This window comes from Ochotona curzoniae, unplaced genomic scaffold (genome assembly GCF_017591425.1).
Source record: "Ochotona curzoniae isolate NIBS_2020 unplaced genomic scaffold, NIBS_Ocur_1.0 contig_832, whole genome shotgun sequence".
NCBI classification, from domain to species: domain Eukaryota; kingdom Metazoa; phylum Chordata; class Mammalia; order Lagomorpha; family Ochotonidae; genus Ochotona; species Ochotona curzoniae.
This window is the reverse complement of record NW_024466580.1, coordinates 504,781-532,360: the sequence shown is the minus strand read 5'-3', so window position 1 is coordinate 532,360 and position 27,580 is coordinate 504,781. Positions and strand designations below refer to the sequence as shown.

The following is a 27,580-nucleotide window of genomic DNA, read 5'->3' as shown; positions in this document are numbered from 1 at the left end:
AGGTGACGTCCCATCTCCATCATCTTTCACACCCATGGGCCCACACTGGCATTCCCAGGCTTTTGAGAAGACGGTGATAGAGCAGGGGTTCCCCAGACAGTTGTACAGAGGGTAGAATATGTTCATATAAGGCTTTGGTACAGCACCAATTTCATGTTCTAAAAGTTTGATTTCTAAGTCCTCTTTTAGAAGGAAAAAAAAAAAGCTTACTGAAAAAATAGTGTTTTTATTTACTTTTGAGTTACATACCTGAAGTTCGAAAAGTAAGCCTCTAGTTGCCGTTCAGATTCACACGCAAAAGCATTCCGTGTGCAGCTGCACAATCTGTTGGTTTGTCTTTCATACTGAACCAAAGTCAGCCAACGATTCCATGAAGACAGCTGCCCATCACTGACTTAACCAGTCCAGACATACAGAAAAGAGACACACAACACAAAAGCCACCCCTAAATCTCCCACCCCAAGGACCCCCAAGGAGAAAAAAACTAGAAGACAAAATACAGCGAGATCTAAGGAACCAGGGGACCAAGGCTATTCGGTCCAGCTGGCCTCTTCAAGAACAGCACCATAGAGCACCCTAGCGCAGTGACGTGGTAACACCCAATATTCGAGAAATGGAAACGAGGTCGGGGTGGTCTCTTTGAGAAGACCTGCCATGAAAATGGAGGCATAACCCCTAAAGAAAGCTGAAGGAGGAAAGAAGGAGTTCGAAATGAGAGCAATATATCTCATGACGAAACTTGGGTCAGTTTGTCAGCAAAGAACTAAAGCCACAAGGCCGTCAGCATCCAGAAGCATGGGGCCCAGAAGGGACTGGAGGAGCTGTCAGTCAGAGCCCCTCCTTGCCCATACTACCTGAAGAGTAGTATCCTATCCTATCCAATCCTGTGTGTCTGTGAGCCATCAGGTGACATGGTATAAATTCATATGAAGAATTAGGTCCAGATGATTCAGCCCCTCCTGGTGGGAGAGAGGAAGTGGAAGAGCAAAGGGGCTGACAGGTGCTGCCAGGACGTGGGATGGCGTCCCTTCGTGTCGCTTGGAGAAGAGGGAGCGTCTGGTCGAGGCACACCCTGTCCACATCCTCCATCCCCAGCCCCACGTGGCAACTAAGACATCTAGTCTATGTGGGACTTGAAGACTTCTTGACATGGATGCCTACAACTCAGTAAAGAAGGGTGTCATGCCAGTCAGTCTCAAAGCATTCCCTCCCATTGTCTGGGCTCTGTACCACTTTGCTAGATGCCAGGGGAGACCCCCGCCCCGCCGACCTAACTAATAGGAACCATGACATGCTGGCTCTCCTGTTCCCCACTCCCTGCTCTGACTTTGCTCAGGGTGGTTTAACGTCAGCATTGGCAGTAGAGGGGAGTAGAAGGGCCCAGCAGCTAGAGCAGACCCCAAGGCAATGAGCTGTTTTCCCCTTCCCAAGGAGTTGGTGAGATTAGGAGCAAGGACGAGTCCTTGCTGTTCATTCAGAGCGACTCCCAGGGCTACTTCCAACTCCCATTCCACACAATAGAGGTAGCAAAATGAAAATAACTTGATGGATTTCTCCCACTTCCTACCACCAAGGAAAAGCACCAAAACTCAACATCCCTTACACTGTGTGGAGACCCAGGATGGTGTCCACAAGTGTAATGGGACATCTTGGGTTCCTACAGTGGCTGTGTACCTCGGAGACTTCGTCAAGGCACCCCTTACCTCCATCTGCCCCCTTAACTGAGAGGTTCAGAAAGAGGAAAACCGTCTTAACCAACATATAGGAAATAGGTCCCAGCCCCTTGGCCCTCTGTGCCAACAAGCCTGGAGATGGAATCTGAGCTACCCATCCTCTCCCCCACCCTCCTGAGGGCTGGGACATAGACAGGACCCAGGGAAGCACAACGTTTCCAGCAGTCAGAATTTCAAGAGAAGAGCTACAACCTTGCCTTCCCTTTTTCTCCTCAAAATAAAGAGTCCAGTAGGAGGTTGGGGAAGGAGGTGGCAACATGTATATTCTCTGAACCTCATACACTTTAATGCTGCTAAAGTGTCTCGGGCTTGAGGCTGGGGCTCAGCGGAAAGACGCTAGGGGATAGGGCCACCCAGAACCTCCTGGAAGCAGGAGCCTCCAAGGTGTCTGTGGTGCTGAAGAAGTGATCTGCTCTGCTGTTGCATGTCTTCTGGAAGTGAGTCAGTGTCTACAGAGGAGAGGGTGGTCTGAGAACCAAAGAAAGAATGGGAAGTCCTCTCTATGTGGACCCTTTGGTGGCTTGGGCCGGGGGACAAGTAATTATGGCCCTTCCTCTTAACCTCCCTGATGAATCTTACATGAAACATTTGGCTGCGTCCTGCCACTGACTTCCCGATGAACTGTAGGAGGGCCTCCAGCAAGAATGAACACACAGCCATTGAACCTAGTACTGGAGTCCTTGCAGTGTTGCAAGGACGGAGCCCATATCCCCTGAGTGTCCTTGGAACAAGGCAGGGGTTGTGAGCAGATGATCCTGGGGACCCAAAGACAGAGCATGAAGTCGCATGAAGGTCAAGAGTTAGACTGCAGCTTCAAAACTCAAGCCCTCTTCTCATGGTGCACCCACAATGTGAAGCGGGCATCGGGATTTCTCCAGGGATCCGACCTCACAGACAGGCTCTCAGTGACAGCATGGCAGGTCGGTTGCAGAAGAGGGTTTAGTATTGCCTTTTCTCACAGGATCAGCAGGGATAAGAGTGAAGAGATCGCAGTCAGGAATCTCCTGGCTGCCTGCACCATCTGGCCCCTTGCTAGCTTCAAACACATCACTTGGAGCTCTTGGCAAATTAGAAGAGAACTAGCACCCAGGAGATGCCTGCCGAGGCTGCAAGCCATGTGACCTTGCCACATGGGTGTGAGGTCTAGAATTCTCAGAGAGGTATTCTCAGGTGACAGTTTCCTGCTCAAACACAAGTGAACCCTTGCTCTCCCAAATCTGCTGTTCGGGGTCCAGTTCTTTCAAGTTCTGGTTCAGCTTTGGAAGACGCAGGCTGATTTCCAGAAGGAAGGTTACAGCATCACCCACCCTCCCAGTCAGGTCCATACAAACCTGTCACTTCCAACCCTCACTCCAGATCCCAGGGTTGGACCAGTCCAACTCCAACGGCACTTTATTTTCCAATTAGAAATCATTGAAAAAAAAAAAAGCCTACATGATATATTTCCACCAGATGTCACATTCACACTGGTTCCAAGAACCTGCAGTAATATTCTCTAGGTTGTGTCTTCTCTAAGACTGAGCCCACGCAGTCAACCACACAGACCCACCCTCTCCCGCCACATTCCCGAGGAGCTGCGAGTACCAGGGGAGCCACCTCCCCGTTCTTTCCCAGTGACCAGTGTCAACCACAGGGGATGGGGTCAGAGTGTCTGTCACCCACACTGTGTACAGCACCTCTGCCAAAGCTTTCAAGTCGGAATCCCTTTCCTGTGACACAGGGAACTGGTTCCAGAAGCCCCCCCCCCCAATCTGTACCTCACTTGGCCTTTCGTGGGTGAATTATATGTTTTGTTATTTGAAATGTGATTCATATATACATATTCCCATCAGAGTAACCCAGGCAATTCTGAACAAGGAGTGCGTGTCCCAGGAATGGCGGGGAAGGAGGCAGCATCAAGGCATGAGCTAGTACCCCAGACCACCCGGGGAAAGTGGCACTGCTCGAGACATCTCTAAGCACAGGTACAAAAATAAAGCAAACTATGACTTCATACAGATATACAGATATATAGGTAAGATAGATAACTAGACTTTCTATAGGTTTCTTTATAGTTATATACGTATGTGGAGAGCAAGCGCCCCACCTAGCCTGCCTGCTCGCCTAACTCCCCACACAGACATCCTCCTGTTGCTCTCCAGCTACCACTATTGCATCTTATCCATGTACCCTCCCCCTCCCATATAAGTTCCCCTCTCTGCTTAAAATAGACAAAATTATATATGTGTATATAATTTTATATACAATTCCCATTAAAAAATGCACTAAAGACGGCATATCACTAATGTGACCCTCCTCCCACAAGTGGTCTAGCAAAGAGCCATCTAAGATCTCCTAGGCTTGATGCTACTCATGTATATCAGTGTGTCCCCACAAGTCTTACACAATGTACAAACCACACACTTATGTCACACTTCACACACATACACAGACAGCACCCACACCTATCATACACACACCTATCATACTACCAAAATACATCATACATAATTATACAGCACACATACAGATGCTACCCTACACTCATATGCCCAAACACACACTACTTCACAAACCAAACACTCACACACACACACACACACACACACACACACACACACCACCCACTTCTTGAACCCAAGAAAGGAACACCACAGTAGACATCTGGCTGGAGGTTAGAGACCAGAGACAGCCAGCACCTGCAGAGGGACAGGTCAAGCAACCCACTTCTCTGACCCAACCAGGACATCGTCACCTCCTGGCAGACCTCTCGATGTCCACAGTGGGCAAGAGATCTTCACTGATAAAGTGATTGCCAATGTTTTCCCAAGGAAATAAGGTCTCATACAAGTAGGCCCCTAGGCCCTCCTTACCAGCAAGTTCAGCTTCATACTCCTGCCCCTTTTATCCACTTATGTGAAACCACACACACGGTCCACAGATGTTGTGGTATGTCTAAGGCTGACAATGCATATCCCTTTTCCACTCGACCACCTCCCCATGGCAAAAAAATGAGCAAGATCCCTTGGACCATAAGGTAGAGAAGCAAAGACAGGAAACCTCACAAGTGTATCTACATGTAGGCTGGAAAGGAGAGCTCACCCAAGGAAATCCAGTGCCGGGAAATGGTAGGGATTTGTGAGCACATTTCTTGAAGCGAAACAGGCTCAGTGAGTCAGTCATGCCAGCATCTGGTGGGCTGGAACAGGCACATACACAAGATACTGTTATCTGGCATTCAGAACCCGTGAGACTTTGCTGAAACCCTCCAAATTAGGTCTCCCAGCCATGGCTCCATGCTGACCTCAGCTCTTGCTAAACCACAACTGCAGCTGTTGCCACCGAACAGTAACGCTGCAGTGGCTGGATCCTAGCTTGCCAAAGTGTCTGTCCGCAAAGAGGCCCTAACTTTCCTTCTCTAAGGCATGGTCAACATTGCTCAGGTGTTGAACTGTTGCTTATCCTGCACAGAAAACCTTGAGGTATGGGATATCTTTAAGCCAGATTTGGTCAAATGGGAGGCATTTCATTGGCTTAAAATAAGGTCATTAAAAACTTCTATTTCTTGGCAACCCAATACACAAAATATGTGGCAGGGATACTGTTTCTTTCCAAGAGACTGGCTTGAAGGTAGAGACAGGGGCCCAGGACTGAGGCAGCTCTGGACCAGTGTAGGTTTACTACAGGCAGGGGGAGAGATAGCAAACAGACCCCCCTACCAAGTATCAAATTGGTAAAAGTACTGAGGTCAAGCCTGGACTTTGACACTTGGTTAATAACTTCTTCCAAAGAAGAGATTTGTAATTCTGTCTCTTGACAAAAAGAAACAGAGTTGGTTGACATGAAGGAAAGAAGCATGGCTGGTCCCTGTTTCTGAGTGAGATTTCTTCACCCTTCTATCACAACCATGTGACCGGTGACTTCATTCATCTTCCAGAAGAGAAAAGAAGAACAAACGACCTAGGTACAATGCTTCAGTGTAGCTTCAGGACCTGCTCTGTGCTTCTAGAAGGAAGTGATACATGCAGAAGCCTGGACACCTCTGCTCTCCATCATCACCACCAGTGAGTGCCTCGTGCACATGTTCAAGTGGCAGAAGATGCCAGGAAGGCTGCCTGCTGTGCATGTGAAAGCAGCACACGGTGCTAGGCAAGAGCTGTTCTTCCTTGCTCATGACGAACAGCTGGAGATTGGATGGATATTGCAAGACAAGTCACCCAGCTTTTGGGAATGAGGACCAGCACCAATAAAAACACAGGACAAAGAAGATGGCTGTGTTTTGTTTGGGCACTTGCGTAAGAGGCCAGTTCTAGAAGAAGGAGTTCAGCAAAGAAACAAGACTTCAGGTCCAGCCTGGGCCTGTGTGCCAGGCCCACTGCCCATCTGCTCTCCATGATGCCACTCCTCCTTCCCCGGCCCCACACGCATTTCACGGCTGTCATTCCAGCCTCACCCTCTACCATGATGATCCCCCTGGGGTTACCTAGAGAGTGATAATACTTGAATCCTGTCTTTGTCTTCTGTCTCCTGAGATTCCTACTCCAGACTACTGAACACATTTTCTCCAGTTCTTCTAGCCTCACATACATCAGAAACAACCAGGGGCTCTACACCCCAGCTCTCCACTCCCTCTCTCGGAACAGCCCTGTCCCCATCAATTCTCACATTCAGTCTAGATCTGACCTACAGCCATCACTGCAAAGCAACAGATGGCTCCACGGGGTTCTGGCTGTCCATCCCAGGGGAGCCTGCTCTGACCTCATTCCGGAGCAGATGCAAAGGCAGAACTGACCAGGGGTAGCAACAGGATTGTGTGGTTTCCAGCAAGAACAGCAGGAGTCTCCCACAGTCCCACCCATCCCTGCCCTTCGATTTCCCCAACAATCCTTGAGATGCCATTCAAAGCTCCATGACATGCAAAGCAGGCCAAGATTAACTGTTAGCTCCTCTTTTCCAAGGCTTTTCTACATACAAATAAAATACACTTTATATACAATTCCCCAGCCCACCCCAAAGTCCCCAAAGGCTTTTGTTAAGAACCCTGGAAGAAACAGCTACAGCCACAGACACTCCAGTCATGGATTTTAATCCTGAGCAGTGGCAAAGACATAAGATGCTCTGTGAAGCTGATCTCTCTCTTCTCAAGCTATGGTTTTTGCCAGCCATGCCAAAGAACAAGAATTAGAAGGAAAACAATCAGAAAATTCCATGTATGAACCTTCTCTGGCTCTCTCTGTATGAGAAGCACACATAAATAAACAACGGAAATCAGTTCAAGCCGGAATGTTTCAGATCACAAACCTAAAATAAGGACAGAACCCAGACTGCAAATCCAAATCCCTGACTGAAGCCACTCCTGCTGAATGCCAGGGCCCAGTCAGCCCCCCTGGAGCAGAGGGCAGTCCCTTTGTGTCCCCTGGACTTTCAAAGAAAGCTACCAGGGAGGCAGGCTGGTCACCTGGCATGGCACCACAAGTAACTGATCTCATGTAGGGCTCCCCTCAAAGCCAGGTAGCACACTGGGGCAGCAGTCAAGAAGTAGGACTTGCCTTGTTCATCCTGTTCGCTCATCTTCTTCCCTAAAATCTGCAGGCCCCTTGGAAGATGGTTTCACTCTTCCCGACATGGAAACGGCCACTACTTCCAGCCAAGACACAGACGGAAGCGGTAGAAAATCTGAGACCTGGGACCAGGTCTGCGCAAGAGACAATTCCTGTGAGGCTCAAAGCCCTAGGTCAAGTTTAGATGATAAGATCTCCCACAGAGTGTGAGAGTCCTAGGAAGCTTAGATGTGGTTGTTGTTCTGTCGCAAAAGCCTAGTACGAAGGATTTTGGTCCCTAGAAATAGATATGCCCCCTTCATGCACACATCCACACCACCCCATCACCCAGGTGCCCACCGAGTATGCACCTGTGACAGCTTCACCTTCCCTCTCCAGGACCCAGGAGACTGCACTTGGCCAGAGTCCACTGTAGTCCCTACAGGAAGGGCTTAAACAGCTCCCAGGCTTCAGGATGGTTCCATGACACACACCAAGGAGAAACCCCCCTGTGTGAAGCAGGTCTTGGCCAGGAACTAGCCAGACCTTCAGACACTGCAGCTCAGCTCCTGCGGTGTAGCTGTTACTGAGGTGCGGGGCATCCACAGAACCAAAAGGAAAAGAGTCAGCACCTTTGGAATCACCAGAGCTCCCGGAAAACACAAGCAAGCCAAGGCTGAGGTGCCTCGGCCCTCATGATGTCCCAGGGAAGCAAAGCCTTCCACCTCCTCTCTTCTTGTCTAACCCCAGGACACAAAATTCCCAAGACTGGGCTTGGAAAGGCTGGCTGAAACTGCAGACTTGAGCCCTGAAACTCCAATCCCACTCACACCCATCCCAGAGCCTGGGCCCTCCATCTCCATAAGGGCAGACCAAAGCTACACACAAACCGCTCGCTTAGGCTGATCCAGGCAGGCCTGTGCCCCACAGCCCCTCCGTCACATCATGGCACGGTGACAGAGGTAGTGCGGACTCTGAAGGGAACAGAGTCATCTGGCTGCACTCTTGCAAACACCGGAGGACTGCTGAAGCTCATGCGGATTCTGACGCCACCCCAGAGAAGGGAATGAGCCAGAATGTCCGGTCCACCTCAAGGCTGCACGGCCAAGGCCCAGACATAAACTCCGTCCTTGGCAGCTCTTGCACATGTTTGGAAATACACTATAGAAGGTGTGGCTAGCCTGGCAGAGCCTCAAGGGTAGAACCAGTCCCTGGCTCGCTAGGCAAGAGAACGAAGCACCAGGGCCCCAGAACTGCGGGAGAATCCACTTGCAGACCGTGGAGGCCCCGCCTCCTACGTCATCTGGCTGCGCGCCTGCCTCTGCGCCATCAGACTGAACCACCAGCAGCAGCCCTTTTGGCCCTTGATGTGGCTAACATCCAGGCAGGCAGGCGGTGCGAGGTAGATGCCCTCAGACCTACCAAGACAGCAGCACCAAGAAGGAAATACTTCAAGGAACCTAGCTGCCACCCTTACCGTGGTCAGCTCAGTAGGGTAGGCCACTGCAGAAGATGAGGGGGAGAGAAGGCGACCTGTCTTCCCCCACCCTTGGCCTTGGAAGCCATTCTTGGGCAGCACCATGAGCTGATTGGAAGAGAGAACGTATCTCAGCAGGAAGATGACCGCACAGAAGCATCTGGGTGCTAATAGCTTGAAGTAGGACAAGGTGTTGGCGAAGGAAGGATCAGGGCCTGGGCCCCTGCGTCCAGCCCTCTCCCAGCATTCCTGTGCCTCAGCCAGCTCTACTTAACAGCGGAAAGTCAGGGATCTAGGGTGCCTCAACCAAGGCACCCAGCCTTATCTGATCCCACCGTATCGGAGCTTGTATCCACAGTGCAGAGAAGAGCCCGCCCGTGACAAGCTTGGGAAGGCAAGCAGGCTCTACACACGTGGCAATTAATCAATCTGCAGAATTAGCTCCCACAAAGGAGAAGGAGGATCCAGTCAGCAACCCTAGGGCGGCGCTCAGAGAGCACAGAGCCAGGAAGGATATAAATAAAGCCGTGGCAGGCGGTGATGGCACAAGGAGCTCCAGAACCAGACCCTTTGGCCACAAGGCTCCTGGCCCAGCTGGCCCATGGGGGACCAAAGGATGACCTGGAACTGGTGCCTGTCAGCCCCATGATAAGCAGCTTCTATTTCTGTAGCATGCGCCAAACTGTGGAAGGAAGGAAGAAGCCAGTTGGCCTGTGCCTGGTTACCCTTTCTTCATCAGGAACCAAGCATCAAAGGCTCATGTTTAGTTTTTATAGTGCCTCATTGCTGAACCCCCACCCCCACCCCGCCACCAGAACAGGCAGTTAGCACTGCAGCAGACCCACCTCGCTCCTGCTCTACATGGGAGCTGTGCCAAGAGGCGTGAGTTCTGTTTCAGGACGGATAATCCCCAGGGGGGTAGGAGGGCTCCCTGCCAGCCAGCTGCTAGCACCGCGCTATAGACCTCACCGTCCACCGCCCTCTCCTACCTGCCTTCATGAGCCACAGAAAGAGCGCTTGCTTCAGTGCATTTAGACACATAGAGTGGTCTACCAGCTACACACGTGCATTTGTATCTATATCTATAGATCTGTGGAATTTGGAAGACAGGACGAAGTTCAGTCCTCTTCCAGGGCTCAAAGAACTAAAATAGTAGCAGAGGGCAGCATATCCATTGCCTTGACTTCCAAAGACATTTTAAGAGGGAAGAAAAATCAACCCAGTGAAAAGGGGAGAGGTGGAAAAAGACAGAGGCCTCCCTGTCCCCAATTCTCTCCCTGACCTCTGGGTGGAAGATGTGTCCTCAGCCCTCTGTTCCATAGACAGCGCCCAGGGACCAGGAAATGGGGGCACTCCTGTCTGCCAGAGAAGGCAGCCAGGACAGAGGTCTGGGTACCCCTTTGAGCAGACAGAGGAAGACAAAGTCCCCACATGCAGTCCCACCCTGCCTACTCAGCCCAGCGCCCAGCGCCCTGGGGACACTTAGAGGAGAGGTGGGTCACAGCAGAGTGGCGTGGCCTGGGTCATCGTGGTCCACGCTAGTGAGGATGGCCGTCTGGTCTTCTGGAAGCTGACGGTGGCACAAGTCCGAGAGTCGGGCAAAGGGGTCAGGGCGAGAGTGTCTCTTCTTCTTCCGGAGGCAGACAGCTTCGTCGGGCCACAGAACCTGAGAGTTGGGAGGCTGCTGAGCCTGGGAGGCAGAACCATCTAGGCAAAGGGTGTAGGTGTGAGAAGAAAAAGAAAAAAGAGAGGGTGAGAAGGAAGGGCATAGCCTTAACACTCACCTTCGGAATCCAAGATTCTAATATGCAACAGATTCCAATTCACTACCCAAGTACAGCAAGCAGCCCACACTCTTGCTGCCTGCTTTGCAACCAGGGTCAGGAAGGTAGGACAGATGTGTGCTTTCTTTCTGCAGACTCTTGGGTTTTGTCAATCCTTATTTCTTGTTTAGTTTCTCCCAGGTCCCAGGTATCATTCTTGATCCTATAGGGCAGAACTTCCGAGAACAGGTTGGGGCTCAATATGGTTTTTTTCTCATCCACCCCAACTTGGTACAGGATTTGGATTCGATGCAACAAAGACAGCCAGGAACCTGTCTGCAAGGCCAGAGCCACAGCTCTACCTCATGGTCCTATTGAGAGAAAGCTTTTGCTTTCGGGAAGATTATGATTTCATGTCAGGAGGAAGAGACAAACTGTTTTCAGATACTAAAAGAGCTAGACAGAGTAATTTAAAATAAGGATCATGTAATAGCCAGTGATTAAGTCCCTGCTTCTGCCCCTCAGAGGGTTAACATCTGAGTTGAATATTGAATTATGGGGCCTTTCACAGGAGCAAGGGAGAATGACCAAATGGTCCCCCACAGAAGGAAGGGAAAAGAGGGGTGTTTCAGAAAGAAGGAAGGGCATCAGAGCTGGAGGGCACCCCAGCAAGCAGGTAAGAGGTTTCAGATTGGTTAGAAATTTGAAATATGGTCTGTAAGAGAACCCTCATGGAGGATGTTGAGCAAAAGTGTGTGTGTGTCTGAGATATGCTCATGACAGAGGATGGTCACAGCATATAGAACACACTAGAAAGAGCAAGGTTGGGGCAAAGGGAGTGAGACAGTCACGACAGGAGGGGAGAAGGAGTCAGAACTCACTTCTAGTAGTGGAGATGGCAGACACGGCAGATTTTGGGAAATACTGATAAAAACCTCACCAAGTAATTTGGATACAGGGGTATAGGACAGAAAGTGAAGTGCAGAGAGCCTTCCTAAGCAAGTGCAAATAAAATAAATAAGTAGAGGAAGAGTTGAAAAGAAGCAAAACTGGTGAGGATCATCAGTAACACTATCACGGATATTTTTAAAGGCTCACAGAAGACCCAAGTGCATATTCAGCAAGCAGCTAAATGAGCCTTGACCTCAGGGAAGAGCATGGTCAGCAGACACCAAAGCACAAGAGAGGCAACACACAGCTGAGGCAGGGTCTCTTCTTCCAATAAATAGATAAATTACAAATACGCAGATATAGTTGGTCCTTACGCTGAAATGGACTTAGATGAGTTAGAATATCATGTTGAGGCTCCTTATCATCCAATCCCTGTAAAATCCTTCTCTTTTTCTCTGCCTTAGCATCGCCATCCATGGATTGCTAAGGGATGCTGCACCGTCAGCCTAAGTTATCCCCTGTCCCAGAAACCGCTGGACAGTACTCTATGGGAACCCTGTCCAGAAAGTCACTGCACAACAGATACAAAGGAAGCATTCAGCAAGGGAATATGTGGTAAGTATTCAGCGATTCCTGAATGTCTAACAGAGGGTGGAATTCTCCTTGTGCTGAGAAACTACCTAACGCTGCCCGACAAGCATTAGACATATTTCCATAGAGATGTACTTTCCGTGGGAAAAGAGAAATGGATTCCATTGTCACAAGAAAAATTTGATCAATCTACAGTGAGGGATCACACCATGAAATGCCCTGAGTAGAAAACGGGGGCCCCAGCGTTATCAGGCTCAACCGGAAGAACTGAGATGACAGGTGAGAAATAGGTAAGACTTCAGAGATGTTTGCAAAGTACACTGCAGATTGAGGTTAAAATGAGCCTAATCTACTGTTTGCAAACATACTCAAATCACACGATACATCTTCCAAAGCGGTATGCATGGAAAAAAGTTCTGAAGGCACACACGCTAATGAAAGCCATCACTTTCATTTCCTAGGTGGGAGGAAATGAACTAAGAGGGCAACCAAAGATTCTCATCTTTCTATTTCTTACATGAAAACTGTATCTGTGTATTACTTGAAAATTCATGTCAGAAAAAAAAAAAAGAAACCAAGAACAAGAGAAGCTGGCGGATCCAATGCTTGAGAAAACCCAAGGTTGGGGGTCCTGAGGCCAGCCGTCTTCGCAACAGCCGGACCAGGTGGAAAGAGAGGAATGGGTGCTTCCCACCATTTACCGGATCGTTTCTTTGACTTCGAGGAGCCCTTGCAGGACTTTTTGGGCTTCTTTATCCGTTGGTATTTCAGAGCTTCCAGCCTCTCAGGTGCGGCAGCGTTCCCGGGTACAGGCGATAGAGTTCTGGAAGGGACAATTAGAGAGGAACACGTCAGCTCCCAGAGGAGGGAGCTTTGCAAGAGGGACTGGAAGAAAGCCGGGTAGCTGGCCCATGAAAGGAGGGTTCAGGCGTCTGCCATGGTTCCTTGTCACTGCCTTTCTAGTGCTCCTAGAAAAGAGAAAACCCAGCAGAGCGCTCCAGCAGCAAGTGGCCTACCTCAGATGGAAATCAACCTGTGGAGCAACCAGAAGATCCTAGAAGAGGAAGAGAAAGACTTTAATAGGAAGCCCCAGCATGCATCACTCAAGCTGGGATGAGTTAAGTGTCAAGGCAAGGAAGCAGGTTCAACGTCGGAAGTTCCTAGAAATCATCATAACCAAGGCCATTAAATGTAAAGCAAAAGGGCAGATTAAGGCAGGAGATTAACTGCAGTTCCAACCGAAAGGGACACACACTGCCCAGGGAGACAGAAACTCCACAAACTCCAGCTTCTTCCCTGCCTGCAAGACTCAGGCCGTGCCTCAGCAGCTCCCAGCGAACATCACTTCTCAGCAGGGTTGTCACCATGATCCTCTGTGGACCAGGCTCAGATTTTCTCCATCATATAAGAAAACAGAAGGAGGGGGAAGTAGAGTATTACAATTAGGGTATCCAGATCCTGGCAGCCTCGCTGTGCCCTAGTGGTCTGTCAGGAGTGTCCAGAAAATCCCTGCATTTGAAGATTCAACAGAGACTGAGGCTCTTGGGAGAGGAGACCTGTGTGCATAAGCCTCGCTTTCTCTACCCCAGTTTATGGAAAAGATTTTGTCCTTTACCTGAGGCACTGACTGCATGATTAGAACACAACCACTTACCCAGAGCTTGTACAACCCAGGTAACAGAAGGGACCAAAGAGGAGTGCAGGCAGGGGGGTGTCTGTAACAGTCTGCACAAGGCAGAGAATGATTTAGAAGTCCTAAGAGAAAAAAGCCTAAGAGCCATGTTATCAGTGCCAATTCTCAAAGTAAGCCCAGCTTGGAACCTGAGGAATCAGGAGGCAGCAAGACACAGAACACTCTTCCTTCTGCCAGGGCTGTTTGCAGTGAGTAACCAGGGTAGCTGAGTTGTCTTGGAGCCATGCATTGGATGCCGATCCACACTTCCTCTCCTCAACCTCCCCCCACTCGCATCACAATCTGTACTTTGCAAATCTTGATGAAAAGAAACGGGATGGACAACCCTGTGACCCCCAAAACCACACAGCCTAGAGTTCGGGAAAAAAAGACTGGCAGACGACACCTGCAACCCATCCACCCAACATTAGACATCTCTGTAGGAACCAGGGATAGAACAGACTCTAGCTGCTGGCCTCCGGGCTTTAGTGCATGAACTGGCAATGGAGGTCAGCATTACAGGCCTTTCACAAAGCATCAAGAAGCTCAGGTCAGAAACAACTTCCTGGCTTTGCACAGCCCTCTCTCTACCTGCACATGGTCATGTCTATATGAATACACATACCTCTTCCCTACCCCCAACACTCACAACTTGAAGAAACGATCTAGCTCACCATCAGAAAAATCAGACCCACTATGACAGGATCCCATTCTTTCCTCTTTTAAAAACTCCTAAGAGAACCTGGAAGGCAGATAAAGACATGGCCAAGAGAGGGGACGTGGCTTCCCACGGCTGTGGAAATGTCCTCATCCCTTCTGACCTTCACTAAGATTTCTTCATGTTGCCTAGCAGGAATTCCTAAAGGTAAGACTCCACCTGTCCTGTGTTTCTGGTCCTGGCCAGCCTTTTGAGAAAGACCATCTGAAGGCCTATTGGCATATGATCTGACAAGTAGGAAGAGTGGTCTCCATCAAAATCCAGGGGTATCCCAGGACCATGAGAGAAACTAGCCTAAGGATGCTTCTAGTTAGAACAAAATTCCAAGGGGTGGATATTGTTACTGCAATTAGCATTTGATAACATGGTCATTGCCATCAGTGGCATTTACTGGCCACTGAGCCTGCACTGTTCTGTGTCCACTGCAAGAACTGTCTTGAGTCTTTACGACACCCAGGAGGCAAATAAGCCATTGACCTCATTTTCCACATGGAGAAACTGAAGCTTAGTAAAATTCAACAGCTTGTCCAGTAATCCAGTTGTAATGGGATGGACACAAGGCTCAACGTTAGGTTAAACTTCTCTTCAAATTCCTTCCTGACAGAAACTAGTATAGAAGCTAGATAGAAGAAAAAACAGTGTTTCCACATAATACTTGAGAAATCCATCTGCTATGCCACATACTAATTACCTGACATTGATGTCCTGGGTCTTGGTGGAAGACCCAAAATAAGACAAATCAGGCATGAGGAAAAACTAGCTGGACTTATGTCTTCAGGCAAAACTTCCAAAACAGTAATGAGCCATCAAGGAGAAGCCAGCATTCCCTTGAGAAAGAGTCGGGTTGCAGCACTTCTAGAACGCCTGCTGCCTACTTGTCTTAGCTTTTGGTTCAGGGCTCAAACTCTTGGACATACAGTGCATTTTGTAAAAAAATAAATAAATAAATAAATAAATAAAAGCAAGTGTCTGCATAGACAGAAGGGAGGGAGGAAGAGGAAAAGGTATGAGTCTATTTTGGGCAAACTGTACAGAAAAGACACATGAAATGTGTTCCAACAGACTTTACTGTCCTGCGGATTCAAGCCTCCCTTTTGTTGGAAACACAACCATATCTTGTCAATGTCAAGCCCACCTGGGGCCTTTCCGGTAATGAAGCTTTTGGTGCTAACGTCATAGATGGGCAGCTTGGGTTATGCAACTGTGCCCAGGCCCTGAAATAAAGCTGTCCAGTTGACCTGAGCCTGAACTAAAGATTACTCTCATCCAGCAAAAGCCAACTCTGAACTCCCCAAGAAGTTAAGATCATGGATGGCTTTCCAATCAGCCTAAATTCTTGCGAACCACATAGGAACACTTCCAACTGTGGGGGTTCTCATTCTCCCAGAAGTAAAGGTATAAACTGAAAGAAAAAGGCCTTAAAGCCTAGGGCTGGCTCTCCCATTTTCCATACATGCCCACACTTGGACCTAATGACATTTTTTACATACTCTTTTCCTACCAGAAATCGCTTGGAATCCACTTCAGTACTCTCCCCCTCCCACTCTCCCTTTCCCAGCTCTTTCCAAAAAAAAAAAAAAAAAAATCCACACAAAGCCCCAGTCAGGCTGCCTCAGCCCCAGAAGTCTTAACAGCTGAGCTCTCTGCTTCCCCAGGACAGCCAGTTACAAACCGCCAGAAAACCTGGACAAGAAAAGCAAAAGCCACGGAGCCTTCCCTTCTCTCAGTGCCCAAAGAGCACAGCTTTCAGTCAGCCCAGTGAATAGGCAGCAGGAGTTGAAAGAGTATTCTCCTCCTTGACTCTACCAGCCAGGTGATAAAAAGGAAATCCAAAAGGCTCACGGAATATGGGGAGAGAAAAACTACGCCAATTTCAAAACATGCATATTTTAATTCTATTTTCTAGAAACTTTCTGAAACACCTCACATTACCAGGATGGGAGTCGGAGGAAATTGACTTATGTACCAGTTATAGCCAGGGAAGACATGAGCCTTTCTCCAGGTACCCCGTGGAAAGCCCAGAGTCTGTAGATCAGCCCTGACCCAGCCTGAACCCAAAACAGGTCCTCTGCAAGGACCTCATGTTTTGCCTCCCCATCCAACAGAGGCCTGTGGCCAGACTGGGCCTCCTTCCTTCCTGTGGGTCTCAAATAAAGAGAGATTCTACTCCCCTGCTCCCAGATCCACTTATATCATCACGGTCACGGGAAGAGGTGATGGGAGAGGGAGCTAGACAGGAGCATGACAGCGGTACAAGTAGAAGAATCAGACAGGTGTGTTGAGCGGTGGTCACAGGAAGGACAAGTCCACACCATACAACTCCCCGTGGCGAGGAGGGAGTTGGGAAGAGGAGAAAAGGGAGAGAAAGAAAAGGAAAGGTAGGGGGGAAACAACGACAGGTGTGGGCAGAAGAAGCAGGACAGAGACTGGGGAAAGAAACAGGGCATGGACCAACGCAGACAAGAGGCATCACAACGTCTCCAGGCAAGACCAAGTATGAAGACATGCAAAGGCGCAGCATGACCACAGCACTCCGGAGGAGCCCAGCAGCTCCCAGGCCCCAGGGAGGCTCTCAGCAAGCAGAGGGGCGAGCGGAGGCTCCTGCTACCCAGCACCATGGAAGCCTACCTTAGAGGACACAGGAGCACCTCACACTCCTAGGCTGGGGAAGCTGGTCAGCCCCCGGAGAGGCACAACAACCCTGCATTACTGCTTTTGGGCCCTGGGTCTACCACAGCAGTGAATAGAGAGTTGAATGCTCTTGCAACTGTAGCAATGGGGACAGTAGAGTCACGGGGGAGGGGGGGCACTGGAAGCAAAGAATGGAATGGGGTACCAAGTACTTTTGAGGAGCTCAGGTGAAGACTGCTCCAGAGCCTCCTCACTGCAGGGCAACAGAGGAGTCAAAACAGAGGACAGGGAGAACAGGAAAAGTGGGGAGCCAATCTCCCTCCTCCAGGCCACGTGAGAGGCTGCAGGCACAAAGGCTTGCAAACCACCTGCGGGTTGTAAGCTCCCTCCATGGAGAGCACCTGAGGGAGGGTGATGCCAGGGGGCTGTACACAGGTTTTGAGTCCCTGGGCTGCCCTCTTTGGGGCAGGCCACTCCTAGGACTGAGAGAGAGAGCCATTGCCTCCCTTGAGTGCACCAGGCAGGAAGGGACAAAGTTCTTTCTCCCCCGGGGAAAGTGCCCAGGCAAAGGCGCCCTCTGTCCTAGCCAGTGCCTATAGGACCAGAGCCACAGGTGTTTTGTCCGTGGCCAAAAGAAGCACTCTCTGGTTACCACGAGAGAGAAGGAGAGCCTCACATTGTCCCCAGCCTCTCTCAGACATTTAGTGACCCCCCTAAAATGCCCATGCTTCTTTGGGATGCTAGACGAGAAGTTGGCCCTAATGGGTCAAGGCAGAGGATACAGGTGCCGCTCTCTGGATCGCCACCTCTTGCTGTCTAAATGACCTTGTACTAGGGGGAATCCCACTCCATCACTCTGTAACGAGCTCCTCCTAAGATCCCTTCCCTCAAGACCCAAGGAGTGGGTGGAGCCACCCTTGAAAGTAACAGGGACCCAAACATGAGGTTATTACGGCTCGGTTCTCAACAACCAAGAGCCAGCTGACCAGTGCTAAGAGCAGGGGAGCTGGGACCCTACCCTAGGCTTGCCCTGGGAGTACTGGGATGGCCTGACAGCAACCCAGCAGTTGAAGGAGGAAGTGGGGCCACATCCCATCCCTGCATTCCTTGAGAATGCCTAATGTCACCACGACTCCAAAAAGGCCAGAGGGACCAGCAATCCCAGGGTCTTTGGGAGTGGCTAAGGAGAAGGGGGCCACCAGGCCTCAGGTTGCTGGGGAAACAAGGCGGCAGGGCTGCTATTGCTGAGGGCCAGAGTGGCCCCAGAGAGGCCCGCAAGGGTGCAGAGATGCAAAGCAGATCTCGGGCATTCTGGGTCCCTGGGGCGCATGCAGGGTCCTGGGGGGGCTGCAGGGGAATGGGGGACCTGAGGTGTGTTGGCAGCAGGATGATGGATGACGGGCAGGCGTCTGAGTGAGGGGACTGCAAGGGAGCCCTGGGGGAGCTGGACGCGGGGTAGGGGGCTGAAAGCTGCAGCTAGGCAGTGCCGGCGCGGCCCGATGGGCAGCTGGAGCAGCACGATGTGGGGGTCCCAGGAGCGGCAGCTGCACCCCCCACGGGCCGGGGAGGGGATGTGGCTCCTATCCCCTGTCACGGAAGCGATGGCCCTGCCGCAGCCCCGCCGCTGCCCGCCCCCGCCCGCCCAGCGAGGCGCTCCCTTACCTATTGAGCTGAGGAGAGGCTTGTCTCGACAACACTGCCCAGATAGCTGAGATCAATCAGAAACAAAGCAGTTACCAACAGCGCCGGCCACCACCCACGCACACCCGGGGGACAGAAGGGGAGCGGGAGCGGAGACCCACGGAGAGGCCGGAGAATGGGCGAGGGAGGAGAGGAGAGAGACGGAGACCCAGACGCACAATGGAAGCAGCAGATGAGCGCGGCCACAGAGCACGGAGACAGGGCTGCAGCCGCCCCCCACCCCCGCCACACACGGCCTGCCTCACCCTCCCACCATCCCCTTCTCCCACCAGGAGCGGCCCACACTGGGACCAAGGGTGGGAGGTGAGCTTGCACTTCCAGGTACCAGAGAGGGTGGCGGGGAGTGGGGGGCAAGGGCAGGACGTGGCCCCTCCTCATCGCCTCCCAACCACTCTGTTCCCCTCCACAGACGGCTACATCAAGAGAGATCAAAGGACGGAGCCAGAAAGAGAGAAAAAGAGGAGAGAGGGAGAAGGAAGGGATGGCAGAGGGGGTAGCAGGTGGTGGGGTGTCAAGCAGACCCCACAGAGTCCTGGCAGGCCATTCTGAGCAAGGCCAGTCAACCAGATGATGGAGAAGGGAGGTGGGCAGGCAGGAGGCTGGGCTTGGGAAAAGAGGGAGGGGAGAAGGGCACAGATAGGCGTCCAGGCTGACTCTGGTACCTGGAATACCAGCTGCTAGCGATTAGAGCGTGCTCTGTCAGTCGCGCAGACGGCAGGAGCACGTCTGTCTGTGTGCCTCCCTGCAGCATCCCGCAGGCACACAGGTGCAGGCGGGGGATGTGGCTCCCGGCACCGAAACTGCTCCTCCGGCCTCCAGGACCACCACTCCTGGGACAGGCACGCAGAAGGAGCAGAAGCTTGGGATGGATGGGAAGCCCTGGCCTTGTGATCAGGGGAAGTCAAGCTCCTGGAAGTCAAACTGCTTGGCCAGGGGAAAGGCATAGGAAAGCAGAGAGGACAGGAGCTCTGTTGGCCACGTCTGGGAACCACAGCACCCACGGGGCCTGGGCCACGGGGACATGGACAGTCCTCAACTACAGAAGGGACTGGCTACCAGGCTCACTCCCCTGTGTGTCCAATATATTGTGAGTCTCCTGGGAGCTCTGGGCTGAGCTCCTGACAGGGCACCGGCAGGTAAGCTCCCACCCCAGTGACCACACACCCAAGACTGGAACCCCCAAACCTCAGAACTCCTGCAGCTGTCTTTGGCTGATGATGGGGGGTGGAGGGGACAAGGGATGGGGGGAAGGAAATTGACCATGAGGCTGGGCCAGAGAAAGCTGTGTACACTCACCCTGAAGTAGGTAAAGTTGTTGGGGGCTCCGGCCGAAGCAGCTCCTCCCCCATCCTCCGAGGGGAAGGCGTCTGTCCAAACACATCCAAGTTGTCCCCAGGGGCTGCAGGGGCTGGGCCCGGCGGCGGGGAGGGGTAGCCCGTGGCCAGGGTAGTGAAGCCCATGGCGGGCCGGTAGCTGGGGCTCCCGCTGCGGCTGCTCTGGGATGGGGAGCCAGTGGACGGCGTGGACTTCCGCGAGAAGCTGACCGCGGCCGGAGGCTGCAGGGTGATCTCTGACATCTCGGCCTGCTGCAAGAGGCCCGGGCGGGGCCGGGCGCGGGCGGCAAGCTCAGGAGAGCCGGTGCGGGAGCTCAGGGGGCTTTGGGTCAGAGGTGAGAGCCTGGAAGGCTGTAGCACCACTTGATGTAAACTGGGCTCGGTACGCCGGACCTGCCGGGGGCTGGGCCGGGGCCGGGGCTGGGGCTCATACCACCGGGTGTCCAGGCCGAATGTGCTGGGGCCGCCGTGCCCCCCCGGCTCGGCCGGCTCGGGGTAAGGCAAAACGGGTATGCCCATACCTTGGCTGGTATGTCTTAGCTGCCCTTGGCTGGCCAGAGGCTGCACCGGTCTGTCCTGCCACTTGGCCGCAGGAGGTATGGGGCCGGGGCCCCTGCCGGGCGACTTGCCCGCCCAGCCCTTGGCCGCCTCCAGAGAGAGGATGCCCGGATAGGCCGCGGGCACCTGCAAGGAGCCAGGGGGCAGTCCCTGGGGCAGGCAGGTCTTGGGCTGCAAACTCTCGGCCACTTCACAGGGGTGCAGCTGGTGGGGGAACATCATGCCCGGGGTTTCCAGCCCTCCGAAGGGGAATTCTGGCCGGCCCCAGGGCTCAGGGGAGCGTCCCCCCGTGGGCGTCTGAGTCAAGGGCAGTGTGCTGTTGGACGCATTCTCTCCGTTCTCCTCCGGGATGGTGGGGTGCCCGAAGGGCCCCTCAGCGTGCAAGGGTGGGGATGACAGCACTGAGCTCAGGGGGCTGCTCACTTCTGGCATGTAGAAAGGCGGAGGTTCAACCTCCCCAGGACTACTGCTGCTGAGGTACCCATAATACTGGCTGTGGTGGAAAGGCCGGGGCGCAGGAGGCCTGGCCTGGCCCGTGGCCTGCAGCCGACCTTCTAGACTGCCAGGGTCCTGCAGACCGCGGGGCTGGAACCGAGGGCTGTATGCTGGTGGAGGCAGATATGACTCCTGGCTGGATGACAGAGGGGTCAGCTGGGGCTTCAGGGCAGCCACAGACGTGGGCACCAGTGGGTCCTCGTTCTCCTCATCCGATTGGCGGAACTCAGGGTACATGTCAGTTTCCTCGGCGAAGGGAAAGCCCTCGATGCGCCGGCTCTTGAGCGAGGGCTCCATCTCTGAGGGGTCCATCACAAATCGGCCATCAGGGCCTCTGCTGATGAGCTCGATGGGGGTGGTGGCCTCGGCCTCAGCCTCGGCCTTGGCCACGCTGTACTTCTTGCTACTGATGGCTCTCTTGGTTTTCTTGTATAAAGACAGCTCCTTCTCCTGGGCGGGGCTCAGCATCCTCTTGGCCGCAGGCTGGCCCTGGTCATCAGAGGACTCGGAGGGAGCACGCAGGGTCCGGATGCTCTCCGGGCTCACCTTGCCTGAGGACAAGCTACGGGAGGGGAGAGGAGGAGAGGGACCAGGTCACTCACTGGCCATGGCTTCCTGCCATTCTTCTGACAAACGGCAAGGATCAGCCGGGAAGGAAGCACTAGGGAGAGGAACACGGATGGGCCACACATCCTGGTGAGCACACAGCTGGCCAACTCTCAGCCATCTAGACAAGCGCTGTCCATTTTGTAAGCCAACATGCACATTTCCACTTTTATGCTGGCTTGACCTACATTTGGCACACTCACTCAGCACACCTCCCTCTAATTTCCTTCCCAGGTTGTTTGGCAAATGAGAGCTCATTTTAATACAGATTTAAACAAGACATATTCAGAAGGCCAATCTGCTGGGGTGCACAGAAACATTCTGAGGTGACAAACATTTAACCCACTGGCGTGAATTATCTATGGCTCTACTCTCTCCATTTTTGTGGACAAGATAAAGTGAACATGAAGTGAACAAAAAACAGCTTCGAAGCATTCAAATAAGGGGCCGGCATTGTAGCACACCAGGTTAAGCCACTGCTTGCCATGCCAGCATCCCATGTCAGGGCTCCCATTCAGTTTCCTGATAATGTGCCTGGGAAAGCAGTGTAAGTTGGTCCAAGTACTTGGGTACCTGTCACCCACATGGGAGACCCCAATGGAGTTGCAGACTCTGATTTCACTCTGGCCCAATCCTGTCTGTCACAGCCATTTTGGGAGTTAAGCAGCGCACTCTCTCTCTCTCTCTCTCTCTCTCTCTCTCTCTCTCTCTCCCTCTCTCCCTTTTAAATAAATAAATAAAGCTTAAAAACCATAAGCCTCTGAAGTGGGGCTGAGCAAGACCGACAGTCTCCCTGTGGCCAGGCTCAGCTGTTTACCTACAACCCACTGGCTGCCCAGCAAGGTCCCAGGCTGAGATACTTACGGAGACTCGAGACTTTTCCTACAGTGAGTGATGGAGAGCGGAGGGTCTAGAGAAAGGGAAGGAGAAAGAATCCACTGAGCCCTGAGCCCCTCTCCTTGGCCTCCCTGCCTAGGATGCCAAGGAGAGTTGCCATAAGACCACCAAGGGACAGGGCTACATTCAATGTTGTCAGCTGTGGGTCCAGCTCAGAACCTCTGCCCACTGCCACGCCATGTCTTCCTTGAGCCCACGCCCCATCCACCATGCCTGCTTCCCTCTCCCTCTTGCACAGAGCTCCAGTGGTAGCCCTATACAAAAGACCCCCAACTCCCCCGTTTACTGGGGAGAGGGCGCTCTGCGAAAGGCCCTCTGTCCTAATGGGTGGAACTTGAAAAACCAGCAGAATGAGGAGGAAGAGGGATCGCCCACCTTTTTTGCGCTTGAGCTTACGCTTGCGCTGCTTGTTGACAAAGCAAGCGGCCAGGGTGCTGAACAGGATAGCAGCTGCCAGGAAACAGATGGTAGCCACGATTCCAGCCAACACAGGTCGGGCCAGCCCGTCGTCGGTCAGGTCCGGCTGGGGGAAGATGTCTGCAGGGAGAGGCAGAGACAGTCAGCAGTCTCCTGTCCCACCCCAAGCCATCTACCTTGAGCCCACGTCCCATCCACCATGCCTGCCTTGCTCTCCCTCTTGTACCTGTAACACCTAGAGCTGAGGCTTGAGGCTTGAGGCTTGACTTTGACAGTTCAAGAGGCCATGTAGTGATGAGGAAAAGAGGGGGCAAGGCACAGGGTCAGACCTAGAAGAGTGCTCACCATCTCATTCCACAGAGGCCAGCTCACTCATGTGTGGTACTCACATTGTCAGACCTTGGCCCCTGCACCCAAGGAAGCAGACCCAGAGCACATGGGCTCACTCCCATTTCCTAAGGGACAGCTCTGTGACGGGCTGTGTGTGCACAGCTTGCTGCAGCCGATGCCCAAACAAGACTTCTAGTCCTGGGCTTTCTGCCTTCTTCCCCTCAGAATGAAAGCCTAGATGGCATGGTACTTTGAGGGAAAATACTATACTTGGGACAGGGACTGTTGTTGGAGAACTCAGACCCAACCAACTCTGAACTCAGTATAGGCCAGACGATCTCAATGCAGGATGCTACAGCTAACAAAGATGGTGTGGGTGGCTCCAAGTGCTTGCATTGCAGATAAAGGACCAAGTCTGTCTTGATGCCCAAACTCATCAAGCTGTCTGGTACCAGAGCCAGCGACAGACCCATCCTCTGTGACAGGGTCATGGGTAAGTGCTACTACTCCATGTTCACCAGAGGGAAAACAGATAGGCTGTGACATACCTGGCCAAAGCCCACTGGCATGTCAATTACAATGATGGGTGAAGATAACCCCGACCCTGCTGGTGGGCTGAGTGAAGAATGAATGCTGCAGCTTCAGAAATGGGGACCTAGCACGGGGAAGGCTGAGGCTGCTGCCACCCCACCTGCTGTGTGGAATCGTCTGACTTGGCACGTTTCCTTCCAGGAGCCAGGCACCAAGCTATTCAGGCCAGAATGCCTGAGAGTCAGAAACCCACAAAATGTTCCAGGTTCCCCCGCCAGCCTCACTGCAAACATCTGTCCTGCACCTCCACCTCCCCAGAAAAACACACACACACACAAAAAAAAAAAAGCCAAACAAAACAGGACAAAAGTGAGTAGGGTTCATTGCCTGCAGGAGGCGACCTTGTTTTAGAAAAGCCTAGGACATCAGCTAGAAACCACAGTCTACACTCCCTGTCCCTTATGCCTCATGCTCCCCCCAGTCCTCCCCACCCCTCCCATACTCCAGCACTTTGGGACCCCTGTGCTGCTGCCTGAACTTCCCAGCCAAAACCCTTGCCCCCTAGTCCCAGGAGTCTCAAACGCAAGCCTTCCTAAGCAAGAGCCTCCTCACATGCCACAAGCATGACTCCTCTCAAGGACAGACCCTGTTATGTTCTGGGAATTCTAACTGCAGAGATGACGGGTAGAAATGGGACCAAGGCCAAGAGTAAGAAAGATAAATAGAGAAAATGCTAGGGAGTTGGCTTTATTTAGCTGAAAACATCTAGGGAGAGGAAGGAAGGGAGGGAATCTACACCAAACAACAATTTTCCAAATAAGACTCACATAATTACAAAGAACTCTATAATAAGCACTGAATAAACACTTGTGGACCTGTTATCTCTGGGCTCCCCCATTACTGAGCACATACGAGGAGATGGGTTGCATTTCTCTCCATGGCAGTCCAATAGGACTGTGGGCAGCTCCATTTCATAGCTGAGTAGGAAACCAGGTGTCACAGACACATGAGAACAGAAGGCTTAATGAATGCTGCACCCAGTGCACTTTCAACAACACACCACCTTAGCTTCCAGTCCAACCTCTCCTGCCATACAAGGGTTCTTCAGAGAGTCTGGGATAATGAAGCTATAACCGAATGCAAGGGCAGGCATCTGGCCTAGCTATGAAGATGTTGGACCCCCAGCTCCAGCTGCCTACCAAGGCAGACCCTGGGAGGCAATGGACGATGGCTCAAGGAGTGGAGTGGCTGCTGCCCACATGGGAGAGCTCGGTGTGTTCCTAATTCCTCGTCTCCCCCTCTCCCAGCCATTAGGGGTATTTAGGGAGTGAAACATCAGATGGGAGCAAACTCTCTGTCTCCACCATCCCTCTCTTTGCCACGAATTCATGAAGCCTTTTTGTATTAACTATTTCACAAAAATGATTCTGGAGCTCATATATCCATACTTCTAAGAGAATTCCCAGCCCCAAGTACCTGTGCTGGAGACACCGGCAATGTTGCTGGGCTCACTGATCAGATCCTGCATGACAGCCAGAACCCGGAACTCATACCACGTGTCCTATGGCCCAAGGATAACATCCAGTCAACTGAGGAGCCTGACCCGGCCACCACCTTCTTCCCCACCACCACCACACTGCTTCTGCCCATGAATTTCCACAAAATGGGGCACCTGGAGCCCTACTCTGCTTCACAACAAGTGGCTGGTCACACAGGCCCACAGCTGTGGTGTACACATTGTCACCATAGCGGATATCAAGTCAGGACCATGAGGTCCCTGAAAGTCCCAGACAGACAGGCATCCTGGGCTGTCAGGAGCCACAGGACTGCACTGAGTGACAACCAGGGCAGAGCAGGCAGCAACAGCGATGTGATCATCAGCAGTTACACAACAAGTTGACTGCCCTTTCTGGCAGCAGAGCAGAAGGAGGGGGACAGCTGGAGAAAATGATAAGGTGTTTTCCTCTGGGGGGGCTTCCATTGCCAAAGGAGAGGCACTCACTGCTCTGGGCACACCCCAAAGGCAATCCTTCCAGACCTCCTCTGCCCAAGCCGGGTGAGTGCTGGCTCAGAGCTGACACAGTGCTCTCCCGAGCACAGAGCCTTTAGGGCTACCTCAAGTTCCCACCACCACTGAACTGGCCCTGAATCTGCAGGCCGCAGAGACTGAGACCCCAGGGCTCCAGGCTTCACCAGGCTGTCTGGAGAATTGGGGAGTGGAGGAAGGTGGCCTGTACCTGGGCTGACCCCATCCACCTGAGTTGGGTTCCTCAAAACTTCGGATGGCTCTTGTAACACACGAGAAGAGGCAAAGAAAAGTAGGAGCCTCACCTGGGACAAATCCTTGGCAAAGAACTCTCCGTCGGTGCCTGGGATGCCATCATCTAGCATCTCCCAGCGCTCCCCGACACGGAACTCCATTATGTAGCGGTCGATGGGGAAGCTGTGGTTGGCAGGTGGGAGCCAGGACAGGAGCACGCCCTGCTGGGTCCGGTTGGCTGTGAGGCACCTCGGTGGAGTAACCAGCACCAGGGGTTCTGGAGTTGTAATAGGGAATGCTGCAGCACAGGAGGGAGAGAGGAGATGGCATCAGGAAACACTAGCTGGGAGCCAGGGCTGAAAGATCATGTACCCTCGGAGGAGCCCTCCTGATCCAAAAGGACTCATGGTTGCACCCAAAGGAGACCCACAAGGGAGATTACATACAGATGGGGGTCAGACATGCTCAGGACCACACCTGCTTATCATATGAGAGAACTAGCATACAAAAGATGAAATTAAAAGCTAAGTTTGGGGGACCTGTGTTGAGCTTAGGCATTGACCCTAGCAGTTAAGATTCCATGCTCAACTCAGAGTACCTAGGTTCAACTCCCAGCTCCATCTCCTAATTCCAGCTACTTGCTAACATGCACCCCTTACCACCCAGGGGGCAGATCTGAACTGAGTTTCCGGTCCTGGATTCAGTCCCCTGGCTATTATGGACATTTGATGAGTTAACTAGGGGGTATCTCTCTCTCTCTCTCCCTCCCTCCCTCCTTCTGTCTCACTGTTAAATAAAAAATTCTAAATCAACCAAGAATATTAAATTTATTTTGGCACAAAACTATTTGAAACTTGATTCATCTTTTTAAAAATGCACATTTTCTACAAAATTTGAAGAGCCTCACTTACACTTGTGGTTTTTTTTTTTTTTTTGAAAAATTTTTTTCATGGGCCTGGGGCTCAATTGGCCAATCCTCCCCACCCCAAGCACCAGGATCCTATATGGGTGCTAGTTCATGTCTTGGCTGCTCCACTCCCATCCGGCTCCCTGCTTATAGCCTGGGAAACAGTAGAGGATGGTCCCAAGCCTTGGGCACCTGAATACACTCAGGAGATGCCAAGAGAGTTCCTGGCTTCTGCTCCACTGAGCTCTAGCCATTGTGGCCACTTGCTGAGTACGCCAGGAGATCTCTCTCTCTCTCTGTCTCTCCTTCTCTCTGTAAACCTGCTTTCTAACAAATAAATCTTTTAAAAAAAAATTTGTATTTCCTTTTTAATCCCATTTTTTCTCAAGCTTCCCGAGGTATGCTCATATTTGCATAAGGTTTGCTGGTTGACCAACCCTGATATGAAAAATCCAAAATGCTCCAAAACTCTAAAAGTTTCAAGAGTCAGGTCAGCTCTCACATTCCAGACTTTAGAATTAAGAGTGCTGAATCTGTTCCTCAAAAGGA

The 27,580-nt window shown here is 52.0% G+C and overlaps 1 protein-coding gene across 2 annotated transcripts in view; it reads right to left on the bottom strand.

Annotated features, from left to right (window-relative positions):
• Nucleotides 1-10,227: 10,227 nt before the first annotated feature.
• IGSF9B (immunoglobulin superfamily member 9B) overlaps nt 10,228-27,580 on the bottom strand; it is a 49,285-nt gene continuing 31,932 nt past the window's right edge. For both annotated transcript variants that reach the window (XM_040992631.1, XM_040992632.1), the window contains exons 14-20: nt 26,196-26,422; nt 25,341-25,425; nt 22,962-23,123; nt 22,554-22,599; nt 19,993-21,645; nt 12,676-12,797; nt 10,228-10,436 (exon numbers count right to left, since the gene is read on the bottom strand). In XM_040992631.1, the coding sequence (XP_040848565.1) occupies nt 10,228-10,436; nt 12,676-12,797; nt 19,993-21,645; nt 22,554-22,599; nt 22,962-23,123; nt 25,341-25,425; nt 26,196-26,422 (2,504 nt within the window). The remainder of the gene's footprint in view (nt 10,437-12,675; nt 12,798-19,992; nt 21,646-22,553; nt 22,600-22,961; nt 23,124-25,340; nt 25,426-26,195; nt 26,423-27,580) is intronic.